At 43.8% G+C, this 18,947-nt stretch overlaps 2 protein-coding genes across 2 annotated transcripts in view; both read left to right on the top strand.

Annotated features, from left to right (window-relative positions):
* Cklf (chemokine like factor) overlaps positions 1–6,913 on the top strand; it is a 14,392-nt gene extending 7,479 nt beyond the window's left edge. Inside the window, exons 3-4 of the mRNA XM_041650463.1 lie at positions 4,729–4,824; positions 6,734–6,913. Of these exons, the coding sequence (XP_041506397.1) occupies positions 4,729–4,824; positions 6,734–6,865 (228 nt within the window). The 3' untranslated portion in view covers positions 6,866–6,913. The remainder of the gene's footprint in view (positions 1–4,728; positions 4,825–6,733) is intronic.
* Positions 6,914–7,910: 997 nt separating this feature from the next.
* On the top strand, positions 7,911–18,823 carry LOC121447345 (CKLF-like MARVEL transmembrane domain-containing protein 1). The gene is made up of 5 exons (XM_041650540.1): positions 7,911–8,060; positions 10,708–10,866; positions 15,169–15,267; positions 18,298–18,389; positions 18,694–18,823. The coding sequence occupies exons 1-5, from the start codon at positions 7,911–7,913 to the stop codon at positions 18,821–18,823; spliced, it is 630 nt and encodes a 209-aa protein (XP_041506474.1).
* Positions 18,824–18,947: the final 124 nt, after the last annotated feature.

Here is an 18,947-nt window from a genome sequence, read left to right as displayed (position 1 = left end):
TTTTTTGAATTCTTTATATATTTGGATATCAGTCCTCTATCAGAAGTGGAGTTGGTAAAATTATTTTCCGGTTCTGTAGGCTGTCACTTTGTCCAATGGATGGTGTCCTTTGCCTTACAGAAGCTTGTCAGTTTCATGAGGTCCCATTTGTTAATTGTTGATCTTAGTGCCTGTGCTATCAGTGTTCTGTTCTGAAATCCGTGTCCTGTGCCAATTAGTTCAAGGCCATTCCCTGCTTTCTCCTCTGTCAGGTTCAGTGTATCTGGTTTTATGTTGGACGTGAGTTTTGTGCAGGGTGTACATGTGAGTCTGTTGCATTCTTCCACATGCCGACGTCCAGTGTGACCAGCACCATTGGGTGAGGATGCTGTCTTTTCTCCAGTATGCATTTCCGGCTTCTTTATGGAAAGATCAGATGTCCATAGGTGTATGGTTTTATGTCTGGGTCTTCACTTTAATTCCATTGATCAACATGTCTATTTTTATGCCAGTACCATGTGATTTTTATTACTATAGCTCTGTAGTATAACTTGATATCAGGGATGGTGGTCCCTCCAGCAGTTTTTTTATTGTTCATGATTGTTTTAGCTGTACTAAGTATCTGGTTTTTCCACGTGGAGTAGAGCATTGTCCCTTCAAGATCTGTAAAGAATTGGGTTGGGATTTTGATGGGGATTGTATTGACTCTGTAGATTGTTTTGGGTAGGATAGCCACTTTTACTATGTTAAGCCCACTGATTCATGGGTATAGTAGATCTTTCCATCTTCTGATATCTTCTTCAATCGCTGTCTTTAAAGACTTGGAGATTTGATCAACAGTTCTTTCACTTGTTTGGTTATAGTTGCCGCCAAGATATTTTATATTGTTGGAGGCTATGGTGAAAGGTGTTGTTTCCTTGATTTCTCTCTCCGTCCCATTTGTTATTTGTAATTAGTCAGTCTTTCACCCAGCCACTTTGCTAAAAGTGTCTATCAGTAGAAGTTTTAGGGTCACTTATGTATATGTCATATCATCTGCAAATAACTATCCTTTGATTTCTTCCTTTCCTATTTGATCCCTTAGTCTTCCAGTTGTCTTATTGCTGTAGCTAAAACATTGAGTACTATGTTGAATAGATATGGAGCCAACAAGCTTGTCTTGTTCCTGGTTTTGGTGGAATTGCTTTGAGTTTTCTCCGTTTATGATGGCTTGCCTCATTTTTAAATGCATGTGAATATAGTTCCAGACTTACAGGCAGGTACAACATCCCTCATCACAAACTGGAAAGTCAAACTATTTAAGTCAAACATTCAATAAAATACAATTTGATCATACTTGGAAATTCTGTAGTTGTTTGTGATAATTCCAACTGATCTTTCTGAGCCAGGTTTTGTAACATTAGACATTAGCTGCCAGACTCAGAGCATGAGGAATGTTGTCTGGTCAAGAACCACCATGGCTCTCAGAGCTGTCACAATAGACAGTAATAATGGAAATTATTAGTGGAGGTCTATATGACCCTTTAGTCAGGCACTACAAAACCAGTTCTAGCGAAAACCGATCAACTGTTACCTCTCTCTTCTCTCACAAGTTACAACCCAACATCCTGTCTCCATGGGTATCCCCTGTAACACCCCCCCCCACTTCTTTGGCTAGGCAGGTGGCTGCCACAAGCCCCTCTGCCACACTTGTCATGTCTACTTGTGTTCTGAAATGCTTATATCCAAGCTGCTAAGTACTACTTAGGGAAGAGGACTTCAGAGCTGTTCTCAAACCAGAAGCGTGCTTTTAAGTGTTATCTTCTGGAACCCTCTTTGGAGGCCAGTGATGAGCATTTCAGGTTGGAGGTGTGTAATTCAATTGGTAGAGTGCTTGTCATGCATGATCCTCTTCATAGCATAACTCGGATGTTTTATTTAGCACACACCTATAATCAACATCTCAGAAGGTAGAGTCGGGAAGATCAGAAGTTAAAGGTCATTCTTGGCAACATAGGAAGCTGGGGGCCAGACCTATCTCAAAATAATAATAAAATAAAATAAATTGAAAATAACCCCCAAACTAGAAGCAGTTCTCAGAGACCATTTAATCTGTTATCACCAGTCATAAAAATGGTAGAGACGTGGAGTAAGGTTATGGAGACAGGAGTTCTCAAGGGGGATTCCTAGTACTAGTGATTGAATGCAACATCTTCTTTCTACACAACTGTTACCACTGGTGCCCTACTGAGGACGGTTTTCACGGACTCCTACACGCTAGGCAAGTCCTGTACTGCTGAGCTATGTCTCCTCTGACTTTATTTTGAGACAAGGTCTCACCACTGTTGCCCAAACAGGCCTTGAACTCACCCCGTAGCCAGACTGGCCTTCAGCTTTCCCCCTTCCTGGCTCAGTGCCCCAAGTATGAATACCCACCTTGGAAGACTACCGAGGTGGGAGAATAGGCTAAGACAGGCAGAGTAAAGAGTTGAACGGCCAGATGGTAGGCTCTTCAGGTGGAACACTGATGACATCTGCAGACTAGGAGAAGCTAGAGCTGAGGTAACGGAGCTCAGAGAGAAGGTAGGGAGTGGAGAGAAGAAGCCAGGAAAAGGCAGGAGAGGACCCCAGGGGGCCCAGTGTCACAGACACCAGACAGGAGACCATTTCCTGAAGAAAGAAACAGTGGATGATGTCACATAGAAAGAGAAGTACTGACACACATAACCCCACTCCCCAGCAGCTGTACTCATTGGTGGTCCCGGAGGGCTTTCTCCAGAGTGACTTGCCGTCAGTGGCAGGTATCAGGAAGATCATGAGCCTAAGCACAGAAGGAGAGGCTACTTAAACGGGGAAGCCACCACTGGCCTAATCTATTTCCTAAGGAAATCCTAAGGACAAGGGTAGTAATAATGGGTCTCCCACCGCGGGGAGAAATAGAGCTGCCAGAGGCTTTTACCTCAGTTAAAGTGAAGGAGACAGCGGCTGAGGACCACAACTACTCTGTAAGGGGCAGAAGGGGATGATAAGCACCGATAGCCTCCAGCCAGTGCCCCCTGACTAGAAGACACTGGTCATCTGTCTGCCCTCAGATCTGCCATCCATATCCAGGCCCTGACACAGTCTGTAAACCAGGCCTCTGTTCCTCTCTAGCTCTCCTTGACAGATTATAAAGGAATGAGCTAACCCAGGGCCCCAGGCTCAAAATTACTATGAAATCTCCATTTTATTGTAATTAAATTTGCATCCCGCTTATCAGCATATTGAGGGTTTCATGTTTTTGCTCTGAGACAGGGTCTCTCCCAATAGCCCTGGATGTGCTAGAACTCGCTATACTGTAGACCAGGCTGCTTCAAACTCAGAGAAATCTGCGCACCTCTGTCTCCTGAGCGCTGCAATTAAAGGTCTGTGCCATCATGCCTGGCTTCATATTGAGCTTTCAATACAGACGGTGTTCTAGGTTGGGTGTAGTGGCTTACACCCACGATCTTGCATGCAGAAGGCTGAAACAGATCTTTGAGTTAGAGATCAGTGTGGGCTACATGCTGCGTACAGGACCAGCTTGGGCTGTAGCCTGAAAACAAACAAACACAATGGTCTAAATTTCCACTAGAGAGCATAAATGTTCTGAGATACCCATGCCCTCCCGCCCCCCAGCACATCCTCCGCTCCTGATCCCTCACTGTTCTACCACTCCCTAAAATGCCACTTTTGTACAAAGCCATTGATAGCCTAATTCACAGCTATTTACAGCTGCCTAAGGTAGTGGGGCCTGTTGTCTGGAAGCAGAGCTGAGTATCCAGCCAAAGGGGAGTTAACCCGAGACAACCATCTCATTGCCCTGCTGCAACTTTGTTTTCCTTCTGCAAAGCCAAACCTCTTTTTCTCTTATCAACTGCTTTTCTTCCTAAGTCTGGTATTTCTTCATTGATCTCTTCCTGCCTGCTCACTGCAAGTCTGCCAAGACCATTTCATGATAAGGACAATTTATTTTCCCACAATACACCTCCATCTAAATTGCTCTTGTTAAAACGCTTCACTTGTGGGACATTATTATGAAGTAACAGACTTTGGCAAGCCGCTGCATTACAAATGGGGGTGGGGTTCATCCTGGAGATTACCACTCTAAATATGTGCTGTTTTCAGTTTGGGGGTGGGTCTTTTAAAGGGTCTCACTGTGTGGCCCTGGCTGGCCTGGAACAAGCTGACCTCAAACTCCTGAATACTGGAATTAGAGGCGTCACCCGCCGTGCCTGACAGGTTTCTTCATTGCATTTTAGTAACAGATATTTGATAGCCGACTGTTCCACATTTCCTATTAAAAAACAAGTATTCCAGCTTCCTAGGGGACCCTTTGTACTCTAAAACTTCGGCATAATTATCTACTTTCCAAACCAGATGAGTTATCCTTCTAGCTATAGCTATGTTTATAGATTTATATATATAAATGCTTAACTAATTAAATGATTGTTGTGTTAGAAGAAACTTGCTGGTAGTCGGAGAGCATTATTTTGCTATAGCATTTTAGTTTCTCAAGAGACATTGATGCGTGCTAAATTGAATAAAAGATGGCTTTAAAAATTTTTAGGGAACTGCCCCCACCTTTTTCTAGCACTACTTGTTGGTCTTGTCGTCGTCCCCCCCCCCCCACCAACAACCCAACAATGCTAGGGATAGAACCCAGGACCCAGAGTCATGCTAGATCTGAGCTGTATTCCCAGCCTTGCTGGACTCTGATAGCAAGCTGACTTTTCTGTTCTGTATTTTTAGGATATCATCAACTCAATGGTAACAGTACTATTCATGCTTATTGTGTCTGTGTTGGCACTGATACCCAAAACTTCAACAATGACGGTCCTTGGAGGGGTAAGCAGAAAGGGGGGAGGGGTCTTTCAGGTTTCTTCAGGTTTGACCAAGATGCAAAGTCGTTTAGAAGTATGCTACAACTACAGCAAACTGCACTGTATTCACGCCAGGGGCTTCTGAACTAGCTGGCATACAGTGCCCACCGGCCTTATAGTTTGTGTGAGCAGATACATTCCCTGATTCGCATAAGTAGACAAGGTTTCATATTGGAGTTAGCCAAATAAAGAGCTCCTCACCGGGCTGTACCAGACTGAGAGAAGCTGCTGGAATCAGTTACAACCCTGAGCTCCCAGAAACCTGATGTTAAACAAACAGAAAGAAACATGGTGGGTGGGTTTCTGAGTTTTTCTTTTAAAGAATTCATATCACCATAGGTGAGATCATATATTCTCATAAGGCTTCAGATACAATAGAATAGAGTTCCTTCCTGCAAGGGAGGTAGGAAGAAGCCTTGCAACTAAAGGGTTATTCTGAGTACTGCTTACAGAGACGCAAGTCAGTTTAGTCAGACTTGATCCTTAGAAGCAAACCAAAATGGAAGAGTTCAATAATTTCATTATCCCTCCACCTGGTATTTTTCTGGGATTTGGTCATTTGACTTTCCTAGGCTCTACTCTAGAGAACTGACTTAGAAAGTTCTTCCTTCTTTTTTGTTCTTTCTTAACAAGGGCTGTATAGAACTGACCATGCTCAGCCATGTCTGTCAGAACCCTAGATTTTAACTCCTTTATGCACTAAGAAACTTCATAAGAGATTATATAATTTCCTAGAAATGAGGTATGCCTAAATATCAATCTCCCCCAATTGTAAAGATAATTTTATCTGTCTTGTATGAAAAAAGATGAAGCAGTCATAGGCCTCAGATTCATTTACTGGTTTCTCTCATTTGCTCATTGTTTAAATGCTGAGAACGTAGAGCTATTAGCCAGCACAGCAGCCAGGAGCCCTGTAGCTACTGAACACAGGAAATGGGGCTAGTATGACTTGAGATAAGCTATGAATATAAAATATGCATTGAATATCAGAGATTGTATTATCTCTGCAAAAGAACATAGAATATGTCATCAATCGCTTTTATTATAGCAATAGTCTGTAAAGGGATAATATTTTGGATATGTTGAGCTAAATAAATGCATTTAAAATATTTCAATTTTTTTTTTCTTTTTAAATGAAACTCTTGGAAATCTTAATTGTGTGGCTCACAATGGAGACTATGTATTCCTTCAGGGTGGTACTGGGCTGGGGCATGAGGGCCAATTAACCTCAAGTTGCTTAGAGCCTAGCGCAAGAGAAACAGCGCAGCCAACAGTAGAGAAGCCACTAACGGAGCGCTGCCCAGCCCAGAAGAGAAGAAATGGCTCTGTCTATCTGGCAGTGGAATTGCAGCTTGTTCCATTTCCCTTTAGCTCAGTTTTATTTTCCTTGGGCCTGTCTGGACTCCTGTGCCTTGTGTGGACATTGCCCAGGCTCTGAGAGTTCACTGTGGGGCAGTGCAAAACTCGTATCACAGCTCTGGTCCCCGGGACTTAATCTGTTGCCAGCACCAACTCTTCCCCCCAGCCAACCGTGCTGATAGAAAAATCAAAGAGCTCACCGCGGAGAGAGAAATGTTGGTTGGTAGCTAAATCCAGTCAGGAGGGCTTTAAAGAATGCAGGGCAGAGCAAATCAAGAAGAAGAGGAGGCCACTTCCGTTCCACCTCAGGGGGAGTTCTAGGTACCACGGTTATCCTTTTCTTTACTGTGGGTAGGCGTGGGGAAAACTTAGCAATGAGTTCTAAAGTCAAGCAATGAGCTTCTACTTTAGGGTGGTGTGGCAGGTAGCCCCATGCCCTGGCAGGAAAGGGATCTAGCGGGCAGCTCCCTGAGGGTTCGAGCGACAAAAGCTGATGACCCTGTCTCCCTTTGCAGGTGTTTGGTCTGCTGACAATAGTGTGTGCTATTGCTGATTGTGCCCTCATGTACCGGAAACTTCTCTTCAATCCAAGTGGACCTTACCAGAAAAATTCTCCTAATCGTAGCAGAGATGACGAGAGTCAATAATTTGTATTCCTTTGTACTAATTATTAAACTGATTTCTTTATTCTTCCATATATCTTCTGCAGTTTTCATTTTTTAATTTCAATGTGCGCGCCGGCTAATTTTATGTCAGTTTGACCCAAGCTAGAGAGTCCTTTGGAAAGCCGGATCGTCAATTGAGAAAATGTTCCGGATTTGGCCAGCCTGTGCTGCGTTTTCTTGATTGATGATTGATGTGGGAGGACCTCGCTTTCTGTCCTGGGTGCCTTAAGAAGGCAGGCTGAGCAAGCCATGGGGAACAACCCAGTCAGCAGTACCCCTCCATGGCCTCTGCATCAGCTACTGCCTCCAGGTTCCCGCCTTGAGTTCCCACCCTGACTTCCCTGAATAAAGGACCTCAAGCTGTAAGATGAAATAAACCCTTTCCTCCCCATGTTGCTTTTGGTCGTGCTGTTTTATCACAAACCCTTAGCTAGGTGATGTGGGAGCTTGACAGATTTTTGGACCTTGCTTTCTGCCGGTAGCCTTACTGTTTATAGCGCAGAACTGGCGCCTGGCCGGACATACCCTCAAATGACGCCAAAACCCCTTTTCTCTGGGTTTGCTGGCAGCAGCTCCTGCAGGAGTGGTTGCTGGATTTTGAGTTTCCAGGCTAGGCAAAATACCTTTCCCCCAGATCACCACAAGGATATCAGACTGCGAGGTTGGGTAGCCGCCATCAAGTGCTGGTGCACGCGGGTAGGCTGCCCGCAGCCGTTGACGCTGGTTCCCCAAGGGGACAGGCGCCGACTGGCGCCCCACGGCCAGCCTGACATAATCAGGCTTGGGATGCCCCATGAATCCTGCAAATTCCAGGCGTGAGTCCAGCCACCCTCCCAGAGGCACAACATCTCAATCTCAATTCTTGGGTGCTCCCTCACACTCCGAGTCAAAGGAGTCTATCGCCTCTGTTACGTCTCCCAGGGGATTTCCACTTAGCGCCACACCATCCAGTAAATCTATGCATACTGTTCAGAAAGAACAGGGTGCCAGCAAGTTACCACCAAAGAAGCCTGCACAGAGTCAGAAGATGCCAACTCGCCAGCTGTCTAAGAAGATCAAGTTACATGCATCCGTCAAAAAACGCGCTGAGGGCCGGACCAAGGTCCCAGAAAAATTCAGAGGCAGCTTCCAGCTCTTTTTCTTCTCAACTACTGGAATGTTGAAAGTACTAAGGATGGTGAGCTGAAGCTGCCTGGGTGGGTGGAGGGAAGGTGGTGGCCTCCAGGGATAAGTGCGATGCTGCTGGAGCGTAGGCTCCACAGGTTTTTTTTGTTTGTTTGTTTGTTTGTTTGTTTTTGTTTTTTTTTTGAGTTCACTACATCAGGGTGGCCTTGAACTCATACAGATCTGCCTGTGTCTATCTCCAGAGTGCTGGGAGCAAATGCTGGTGCCACCACAGACCCAAGATCACACAATTCTCAGTACTAAATTGGTGTGCCTTCCCCTTTCCCCTCCTTCTTGAGGGTTTCCCCTCACAAATGAAAGTAGAAAATTAGTGAGTAAACAGCAGAAAGTTGTAAACTAGCAAGCACAACTGGTAAAAACCTCCATCTTTAAAAGACCTACTCAAGCAGTACACAACAGGCAACAATCTGGGAAAAACGGAAGAGGACACTAGTGAAAATGGGGGAAATGCTCCTGAATGTCATTGAAAACAAAAGGACCTGCAGACAGGGCCATACAACTTCTGGGAGGGAAAGTTTAACGACCCGAACTGATCCCAAAATAGAGAGATTCAAACAGAACAACATCTAAAAGCAGAGGGAAAGCAAGGGGCCTGCAGGGGAGCTCCTGTGTAAATGCTGCTCTGGTCAGTCCTGAAGACCAGACTTCGGTCCACAGAGCTCACCCGGGGGGAAGGAGAGAAACATCGCCTGTGAACTGTCCTCTGTCCCATGCCCTCGCTCCCCCACCTGACAAACATAAGCAAAGGGATTTTTAATTATAGAAGTGACTCAGACCAGACATGGTTAGGATCAGCTCTTTCAGATCAGGAAATATCATTTTGATGATGCTCAATCTTTTTGAAGAAACTAAAATTTCGGGATGATTTATGTTCTCTGATGACCGAATCCAGGGCCCTGTGACTTGCCAGACACTCCACCAGGGAGCTGAATCCCTGTTCTTTTATGAGTGATTATTTTACAAAGTCAGTATAATACTGACATCAAAACTTGATCAGGTTTAGCAAAAGCAAACAAAATAGAAGTCTCACAGCACCAATGTGAAGATTAAATAATGTTCAGGCTCCCGGTGCTTAGCTTGTGTAAGGTCCTGGGATGGATCCCCAGAACGGGGGAAAAAAAGTGTTAATATATTAACAAAAAAAAATCCATCTGTATTTTTAAAATATGTACCACAAAGAGGAAACACAAGGATGGTTTGCTATTGGAACTCTTAATATAACCTATCCTGTTAAAGATAGGTTATAAGATTCAAGGACATTGTGTTGGAGAACATGTGACAGTCATGGGTGTCATAAACGGTCTGAAAACAGAGAACTGAATCAAACAGTAATACGATGCAAGTGAGCCACCCTACCACTGGACAAGCACTCTGGAGGTCAGAGATACAGAACAGCAGTTTACGAGCTCTTGCTCTAGCTGGGCTGTTTCCAGCAATCAGGTCAGTTGGACCACAATCCCCTTCAACTCCAGCTCCAGGGATCTGACACCCTCTTCTGGCTTCTATGGGAGCACACATACACAATTTTAAAAAGAAAAGCATTTAAAATTGACAACTCAATGGGAGAATAGACTCAAAAGAGACACAAATACATCTGAGAATTTAATATATGACAAGGATTGTATTCTTGGTCATTGGGAGAAATCCTAGCATCTCCCAGGGAATAACTGATGTACTCAACTGGATAGAAAGAAAACTCGGGTTGTCCAACTCACAGTTTCTCCCCAAATCAACATCTATTTACTTAACCAGTGTAAACTTGGATTTCCTTCTAGAAATACAGACCAGGAGTAGTGATTTCTTTTCAGAAGACAGACTAGCTAGAGTGGTGGGGCACGCCTTGAATCCCAGCACTCAGGAGGCAAAGGCAGGTGGTTCTCTGTGAGTTTGAGGCCAGTTTGTAGTACTACGTAGTGAGTTTCAGGCCCACGAAAGCTTCATAGTGAGATCCAATCTGAAAAACAAAACAGAGAGACTAGGTTTGGATAGAGAAGAAGAAATTTAAAAACATTTGTGTTCAATCTTTATTAGATATATTATTTAACTTATAAAAATAATATGTATAAGTAGGGCTGGGAATGCAGCTCAGTAGTAGATTGCATGCCTGGCATAATGAAGGCCCTGGGTTTGATCCCTACCATTAAAAAATTAACTAGTTAATTAAAAATTGAAAAATGAAAGCTAAGAACGTCACTCAGTAGTAGCGTGCTCTGAACTCAATTCCCAGTACTACCAAAAAAAAAAAAAAAAAGAATTAGCTAATTTAAAACAACGTTAAAAAGAAAATATCTGTGGAAAACAATACAGGCAGGGCCTGGAAAGATGACTCGGAACTAAAGAGCTTGCCACACAGGCCTGACGGCCTGAGTTCAGATCCTCAGAACCCTTTCTGATTCTGGTTGAGGTGGGATGCCGCCTGTCAACCCAGCATTCCTGCAGGGAGACGGGAAGCAGAGACAGGAGAATAGCCCCGAGCACACACCACAGCATAAACTTGTACACACACACACACACACACACACTTTTTAAAATACAGGCTACCGCAGTATAATCGAATTAAATGTAACAGATGCTTCCAGTTAAAATTTGCTACGGGTAAACAGCTGTATGCATTGAACAAACCTGTTCCTTTCTGGCAGTGTATTGTTGCGGCATCGGTGTTTTGTTTCGTCATTGGCGGCTCCCATGAGATGTTTATAGCAATCACGATTCAGGAAACCTGCATCGTCCTATTTTTTGTCATAATATATTTGTTAACCCTTCAACACTTGCTGATCTGTATCCACTGGCCTTTGCTTGTAAGTATGCATTTTCATCATTTCAGTGTAAGCTTTGCCCATAACCCCAAGAGTTAGCCTGTCCTCACTTTCCTCCAGGGAAGACAAAAGAGCTCTTTAGACTTTGAGGGAGCATTGTCCTGTCCCAGGGGAGAACCCCCCCTCCAAACCCAGAAAGGTGCCTTGTACTCCTCTGTCTTCAGAACAGCCTTCAGGACAGCTTCCTGCTTGTAGCTGAGCATGCAGAGACCATCGCAAAGGGCTTGTCTGATTGAACACATGCATGTTTTCCCCTAGTTGAAGACTGGAGTTTCTTGTAGAAGAGCATATGCTCCTGCTTTTCTTTTTTTTTTTTTTATTTTTTTTATTTGCTCCTTCTTTTCACCCACGCAGATTTACAACCCACCCCAGACCAGAGCTAGCAAAACAGAGATGTGGAAAAGTTGGAAAAAACTCTTCCAGGTTAGAGGACAATCATACATGTATGGGTTTAGAAGCCATAATCTTAAAGGGTGAAGTATCCAGGAAAGGATGCCGTGTGGCTTTTCCCATACTTTCTTTACCCATTGAGAATGCCTGAACTAGTCCTGGAGGCCCCTAGCTCGCTGGAGAGGTGCTATGTTTCTGTCCAGTGGTCAACAGAGGTCCAGTCCCTTGCCTGGGGGCCTTCTTTACTAGCTCTGTGACCTTTATATTGATAAGAGGCTGTTTGGAACGGCTGAGACAAAGCTTTGCTGTATAGAGCAAGCTAGACTTGAGCTCACCAGGCAGCTTAGGCTGACTTTAAAAATAGCATCCTCCTGCCTTAGACTCCTGAGTACTGGGTTACAAGCATCTGTCATCAGACTCCTTAGACCTGGCAGTTTCAGTTTCCCCATCTAGGAAATGCAGGAAGGGGGAGGTGTGAGGAGGAGCCCCTCCTCATAGGGTTTCTGTAACACTAGAGTGTGTATAGAGATGGTACAGTACTTAGCACCACACACACACTCTACACGGCATCCAGAAAAGAAAATCAAGCTGCCGTATCCCATAAGGGATTTGGATTGCTTTGGCCGTTCTCTCTTGTTTGAACAACACTGACATGGCTCCTGTCTTATCCACACCTCACTTCCTTTCTTTATGTGGTGGTAGGAGTTGAATCTAAGGTCTGTGTGTGCCAGGCAAACACTCCACCGCTGAGCTGTATTTCTCTCTTTTCAAACACATGTCTCTGAGAATTTTTGCTTGCCTGTGTGAATGTGCACTGCAAACATGCCTGGTGCCCATAGAATCCAGAAGAGGGTGCCAGATCCCACGGAACTGGAATTATAGTCAGTGTAAGTTACCACATGGAGGCTCTGAACCCAACCCAGGTCCTCTGCAAAGAGCAAGAAGTGCTGTTTACTGCTGAACCATCTCTCCAGCCCCACACTTTATATGTGTGTATATATATATATATATATATATATATATATATATATATTCTTCATTTTTAAGATAAGGTCTTAGTTTTTTTCCCCAACTAGCTTTTGAAGCATGAATCTAATCTTAATCAATAAAATCTAGGAGTCAGATATTGGGGTAAAGATCTGGAAGATCAGAGAACTGGAGCCGTTGCCAGTTGCTTCCTACCTGTCTCCTTCCTCCATCTCAAAGCGCTGAGATCCTGTCTCCATCCCCTGAGTTCTGGGATTAAAGGCGTGGTTAACAGTGGCTAGCTCCACCCTCCGATCTCAAAGCAGGGTTTATTTGTCAGAACACAAACGAATTATCACACATTTCCCCCTTTTCATCTAAATGAAAAGTGAAGGTTTTAACTAATATTTAAAAAAAAAACTATATACAAAGTACAATTTAGTAGGAGGCCACTTGTTCATTTCCCAGCTACCCAGACTCCCATAATGACCACATAGAAACTGTATTATTTAAATCACTGCTTGGCCAATCACTTAAGTGTATTGCTAGCAAGCTCTTATAGCTTTGGTTAACCCATTTCCATTAATTATCACCATGTGGCTGTGGCTTACCGACAAGGTTCCTGCACATCTGAGTCTGGTGGGGCTATGTGGCTTCTCCCTGACTCTGCCTTCTCCCTCCCAGAATTCAACTCAGTCTTCTCCACCTAGCTCTATTCTGCCCTATCACAGGCCAAAACCACTTTTTTATTCATTAACCAATAAAAGCAACATATACAGAGAAGGACTTCCCACACCATTCTTCTTTTGTTTAAATTTTTCCAAAAAAAAGTTTTAACTTTAACATAGTAAAATTACATACAACAAAACAGGTATTAAGCAAGATTTAAAGTTACAATATTTATATCTACTTTATCTTTTATCATAACTAAGGAAAACTATGATTATATCTATCTATTCGTCATCTCTATCAAAGACTCCAGAAGGATATAATATTATCCAAGTAAACAGGAAATGCATTATAAGCAACTTCCAAAACTCTAGAATTGATAGAGACATCTCACTGCCTGGACAGTCACCCAAAGTTCTCCTGTAATTTTGGAGTATCCATCTTCAGCCTACAGGCCCATATTCGTCAAACTTTTCCATGAAGCAGGAAATTTCGAAGACAGTTCTGCCTATATTGACAGTTTGTCAGTCACTTTCTTCGGTGTCCTGTGGAATGTCTGACAGACTCGTTCATGAAGCAGGAACCCCGATGGACTGTCTCACCTTCTTTAGGCAACTTCAGCAGTCATTTTTCTGTGAGTCCTGCAAGTTCAGCCAAGCGGTTCAGGCAAGAGCAGTTAGTTTCTTGCCCAAATGGCTAACAAACTCCTTAAGGAGCCTCTTCGATGCCCATCATCCTGTTGAAGTAGATTGGTGTTACCAGGAGCAGATGTGTCTCATTGTCACGAAAAGTCCTAACTTCTTAAAATATTTTAAATGTCATATTCTGTAGTCTTTCAAAGATCTGAAGAATACCTATCTAAATTGAAATATATCTCTATATATCTAGAAAACCTAACTAACATGACTACAAGTTTGGCAATTACACATGAGTATCTATTAACCTGTATTTCTTAATTATACATTACATTTTTAAATGAGCTGCACAAAAACAATATATTAATCAAGAGCAGAAATATGCATATAGCAAAACTGACCTTAAATTTGAATCAATGAAACAAGATCCATATCAACGCAAAGTATCCATCTCTATAGCACATCCCCCTTTAAATGTAAACAAAAATTTATAGACAATATTTGGGAATATGGGCATTGTTCTCTAAACTGCTTCCTGCTGATTGGGATGCTAATAATCAGGTCTCTCATGGAGTATCCTGTGTGGCAGGTCCATCTCAGCCAGCTTCCCTGTTGGACCATCTGGACCATTGCTTCAAAGGGTCTTGTTTGATCAAACCATATTAGTCATAAGGAATCCACAGTTTTCACTCTAAGGGAAACCCCTTCCAACCATGCTCACCCTTCCAGCACACAAAGGAAGAGGCTGATCTGTAGTTGAAGAGCGCTTCCAACAAAAACCCAGAACGAAGGACACAAGAACTTGATGATATTGGGCTGACTCTACTCTGGCTTTGTCTCAGACAAAAGAAAACAGCACAGCCATTCATTCCAGAAGATCGAGTCTGCTCTTCAGATGGGTTTGTGGGTTCTCAGGACACATGTGCTCACAAAATAATAGAACCCAACTTTCAGAGCATTCACTTTTGGATGTAGGGGATAAAGTAAATAAATGAACTAGTAATATACAATTTACCTCCCCAACCCTTATATTTACATATATTAAAATAAATAAGTTATGAAAAAAATGAAGAATTCACATTAAAATATAAAACTTCAAAGAAAGCGTCATGTTATGGATGGCCACTTTTGGCCAGTCCTAGACCACAGAATCTAGAATGGCTGTACCCTTTAAGAAAAGGTGGAAGAGCATGTAGAGATGGCTCAGTGGTTAAGAGTGGGTACTGTTCCCACAGAGGACCCAAAAGCTCAGATACCGCACACACATAGGACAGCTCACAACCACCTGGAAATCCACCTGCACTGACTTGTGCACACACCCATTCTCTCTCTCTCTCTCTCTCTCTCTCTCTCTCTCTCTCTCTCTCTCGTGTGTGTGTGTAAATGTTAACATTCTTAATGGTATTTTAATGAAAATAAACCTGTTTTGACAAAGTCCTATCCAAGACCTTGAAATCACATGAACTCAAATCTGTGAAAAATAAAATTATATCCCTGAAGGTCCCTGTCAATCAAAGAGAAAGCGTTCCAAAGGTATCCGCCCTTGGATGGGTAATGGACCACTTTAAATATTTTTAAATTGCATTCTCATTTACAGTTGACCCATTTCAACTCTGCATTGCAGGATTTTATCAACAGTTTAATCTCAGCTGTGTTCCTTGGAGTAGTTGCTCTGATAACAATTCAAGAAAAACGAAGGAGGCATTTGTGTTTTATTGGAGGGGTAAGTAGAGGCATTCGTGATTCTATTTAAGATCAGTGGTCTGGGGCCTGTGAAATGGCTAGGTGGGTAAAGTCTAGCAACCTATGTTCATTCCCAAGGCCCACATAATAGAAGAGACTGACTCACAATTTGTACTCCAGCCTCCACAAGTACACCAGGGCGCATGTGTGCATACACATACACACACAAATAAATAATACAAACATTTCTTAATGAAAAAATAATATAAGCCGGGCAGTGGTGGTGCATGGTTTTAATACCAGCACCAGCAGGAGAGGCAGGCAGATCTCTGTGAGTTCGAGGACAGCCTGGTCTACAAAGTGAGTTCTAGGACAGCCAATGCTACACAGAAAAAAACCCTGTCTTGACAGCCCCTGAAAAAAAAGTATATGATGACCCTGAAAAAGAAAGGCCATCCTGATGTTATTAACAGAACAGATAAGACTTACTTATTTTTAAGGTATGTAGGTATGTATACAAGCAAGTACCAGTGGAGGTCAGAAGAGGACACTGGATCCTCTGGAACTGGAGTTAAAGACAGTAGTGAGCCTCCACATGGGTCCTGGGTACCAAATCTGGCTCCTCTACAAGGACAACAAGGGCTCTTAACCACTGAGACATCTCTCAGAACCCCCTTCTCTTTCGTGTAGTGACATCTTCAAATGATGTCAAGTGGCCCAAACCTGAAGCTCAAAAACCTCACAAAATGTATTCTTCAAATAAGTTTATTAGTCTATGGAACAACTTTGAAAAATCATATACAATACATATAAACACTGCAAGGAAAAAAATCCCTTATAATTAAGTGTCTTAGTTACCATTCTATTGCTGTGAAGAGACTATAAGACAAAGTATTCCATTGGGGTCTGACTTACATTTACAGAGGATGAGTCTGTGACTATCATAGTTGGGAGCACGACATTAGGTAGACAGGCACAGCACGGGAGCACTAGCTGAGAGCTCACATCTGACCCACAGGCAGCCGGCAGAGAGTGAGACCAGGCATGGCTTGGACTTTGGAAACCACAAACCCCACCCCCAATGACACCCCTCTTTCACCAAAGTCATGCCTCCGAGTCCTTCTTAAACAGTTCTCCAACTGGACACCAAACCTTATAGGGTCGGTTCTTATTCGAATTACCACACTGCAACTTTGGTTTGTTTTTTTTTTTTCCTGGACTAGAGAACTATATTAAACAAAGATCTAAGGAGGCACGGTCAGAATGGAGTAATTTGGCTTGACCAAGAAGGAAGGGATCCTGCCTGTGTTGAAGGACCTCGTGTGTGTCCTGCACAGCCTAGGCACCTCCTTCATCTTGTTGTCCTATAAATAACGTCTCTAATCCAAGACAGTCTCTGGGGATTGAGGATAAACTTGAACTTCTGATGGCCCTGCTTCTACACATTCCCCATCCCATACTGGATCACAGCTATGCATCACCGTGTGTGGTTTCTGCAGTGCTGGGGATCAAACCCAGGGCCATGTGCACACCAGGCCAACAATACGCCAACAGCACCACTTCTGTGGTCCTGGACTTAGGCTTTAAATTTTCAGGTTTACAGACACATGGGTGTCTCATTAGACTGAGGTTAAAGACATTGCCCTGGGTCACAAAGCTTAGATAAACTGAGCCTAAATTCATATTGAATGGAAGAATGCAAGAAATAGCCAATCAAATTTTTGGAGAATAGGAGGAGGAAGGAAATGAAACTTGGTTTAATTATGTGGACAGAAAATAGCCAAGAAGAGAACAAAGTTAAGACAGGTATGATGTCCCAGTGGTACTTACTGCTAAGCATCATAGCCCAAATTAAAGACCCAAAATCCACACAGTGGAAGGAGAGAGCTGACTCTTGCATGTTGTCTCTAACCTCTACACAGCTTAGAGATGCGCTTTTAAACGCTGTCTCTTTGACTGACAGGGACCAGCAGGGGCATAATTTTATTTTTCACAGATTTGAGTTCATGTGATTTTAAGGTCTTGAATAGGACTTACACGCACACAAGTGCGCAAACACAAACGCATACATGCACCCACACAAATGCACACAAGCACACATACACACACACACACACACACACATTAAATAGAAATGCAGAAACTTTTGAAAAGAGTTTGAATTCCATAAGTCCATTCCATCATTGGTGAGTATTTGCCAACAGCACTGCATTGTGCCAAGCTGGAGCTGGGCGCGAGGAGCAGAACCCTTTCTACTAAGAAATTCACACAGGGGCTGAAACAAGGCCTGCTAAGAAGCTGTCATCAAGTAGCCCACAAAGACAAATATCCATGGCTGGAATACCAGCTGCTGTCAACCCTGGTCCCAGTCTGACCACTCATCAACCGAGATTTCATTTCATGACCCCCACACACACAAACACACCGCCAGCCTTCCTCTCTTCTTGCCTGGACTGGCATCAGCTCACCTCCATGCCTTCCTGCCTAATCCAGGTTCACCCTCCCTTCATCTCATAGCCACTGCAGGAGGGTTTTCTGAATCTCAAACCTGTCCCCTCCTCAGAGAACTCCAGACCATCCACCACCCAGGCTCAACTCTGCCAGGCACTCGAGCTACAAAGGGCATTGACTAAATACAGTGGTTTTCAACCTAATTAATGCTGGGATTGTTTAACACAGTTCCTCGTGTTGTGGTGACATCAACCATAAAATCATTTTCATTGCTTCTTCATAACTGTAATTTCACCATAATTAAGAATTGAAATGTAAATATCTGTTTTCCCTTGGTGTTCGGGGAGCCCTGTGAAAGGATCATTAGGGCAAAGGGGTCGCAATCCACATGTTGAGAACCACTGGTCTAGTAGCTAGTGGGTCATAAGATCAGGCCACTGCGGGCAACAAACCACACTGTTTCCCTTTTCCTTGGGAAAACAAACCTGGCTGACAGCAGCCAGGAGGGACAAGCTGTAGCTCTTGACACCATCTGATAGGAACAGCAACGAGATATGGATACTGAGATCGTTGTTAAAGTAATGTGGCCTTTCCTTCTCATCTGTGTTGTGTCTGACAGATCCTGTGCCTCTCGGCAGCAATCCTGTGTCTCATCGATGCCTTGTTGGTCTCCAATGAGATGAGGAAAAACAGGAAAAAAGCCCTGAGACTGTAAACTAAGCCCTCCACCGCCCATTGAGACAGAAGCTATGACGAAGTCACCCAGCCCTTCCAGCATTTGACAGAGACTTGTGTCCGCGTGTAATCACTCCCTCCAGGTCATCACAGAGCTCCAAAGCACACGTGTGTGTGGCCATAAAGACAGGACAGCTAAATCGTCAACACTTCTTCTTCCTCATGTAGCTTTGTGTAAAAGTCACATTACACTCCCACTCCTCCACAAGGCTGTCCCAGGAGGACAGAAGGGACAGAAACCCAGGGCGCAACAGCCACAAACCTGGGACTCCTTTTCAAGGAAGGCCTCGCTAGAACCAGTGGGGCTCCGCGCATTCTGCCGCGTGGAGGGTGGGATGTTCCGCATCCGCAGGGGTGGGGCGATCCTGCTGGTCCACGAGATGAGGCGGGCTCGCGCTGACCAAGCATAGGCGTTGGAATTCAGCAGTCCCAGCCGTCAGTTGAGCACCATCCTTGAACGGGTCTGAAGACACCAGGCTCTCTCTTGAGCTGGGCCTGTTCAGGGACTGCAGGCAGGGCTGAGCAGTGAGAAAT

The sequence above is a fragment of the Microtus oregoni genome, unplaced genomic scaffold (assembly GCF_018167655.1).
Source record: "Microtus oregoni isolate MIOR12 unplaced genomic scaffold, Mior012 000004F_ref0000308, whole genome shotgun sequence".
In the NCBI taxonomy this organism is placed as follows: Eukaryota; Metazoa; Chordata; class Mammalia; order Rodentia; family Cricetidae; genus Microtus; species Microtus oregoni.
Note: the sequence above shows the minus strand (reverse complement) of the source record. Positions and strands in the feature narration are given on the sequence as shown.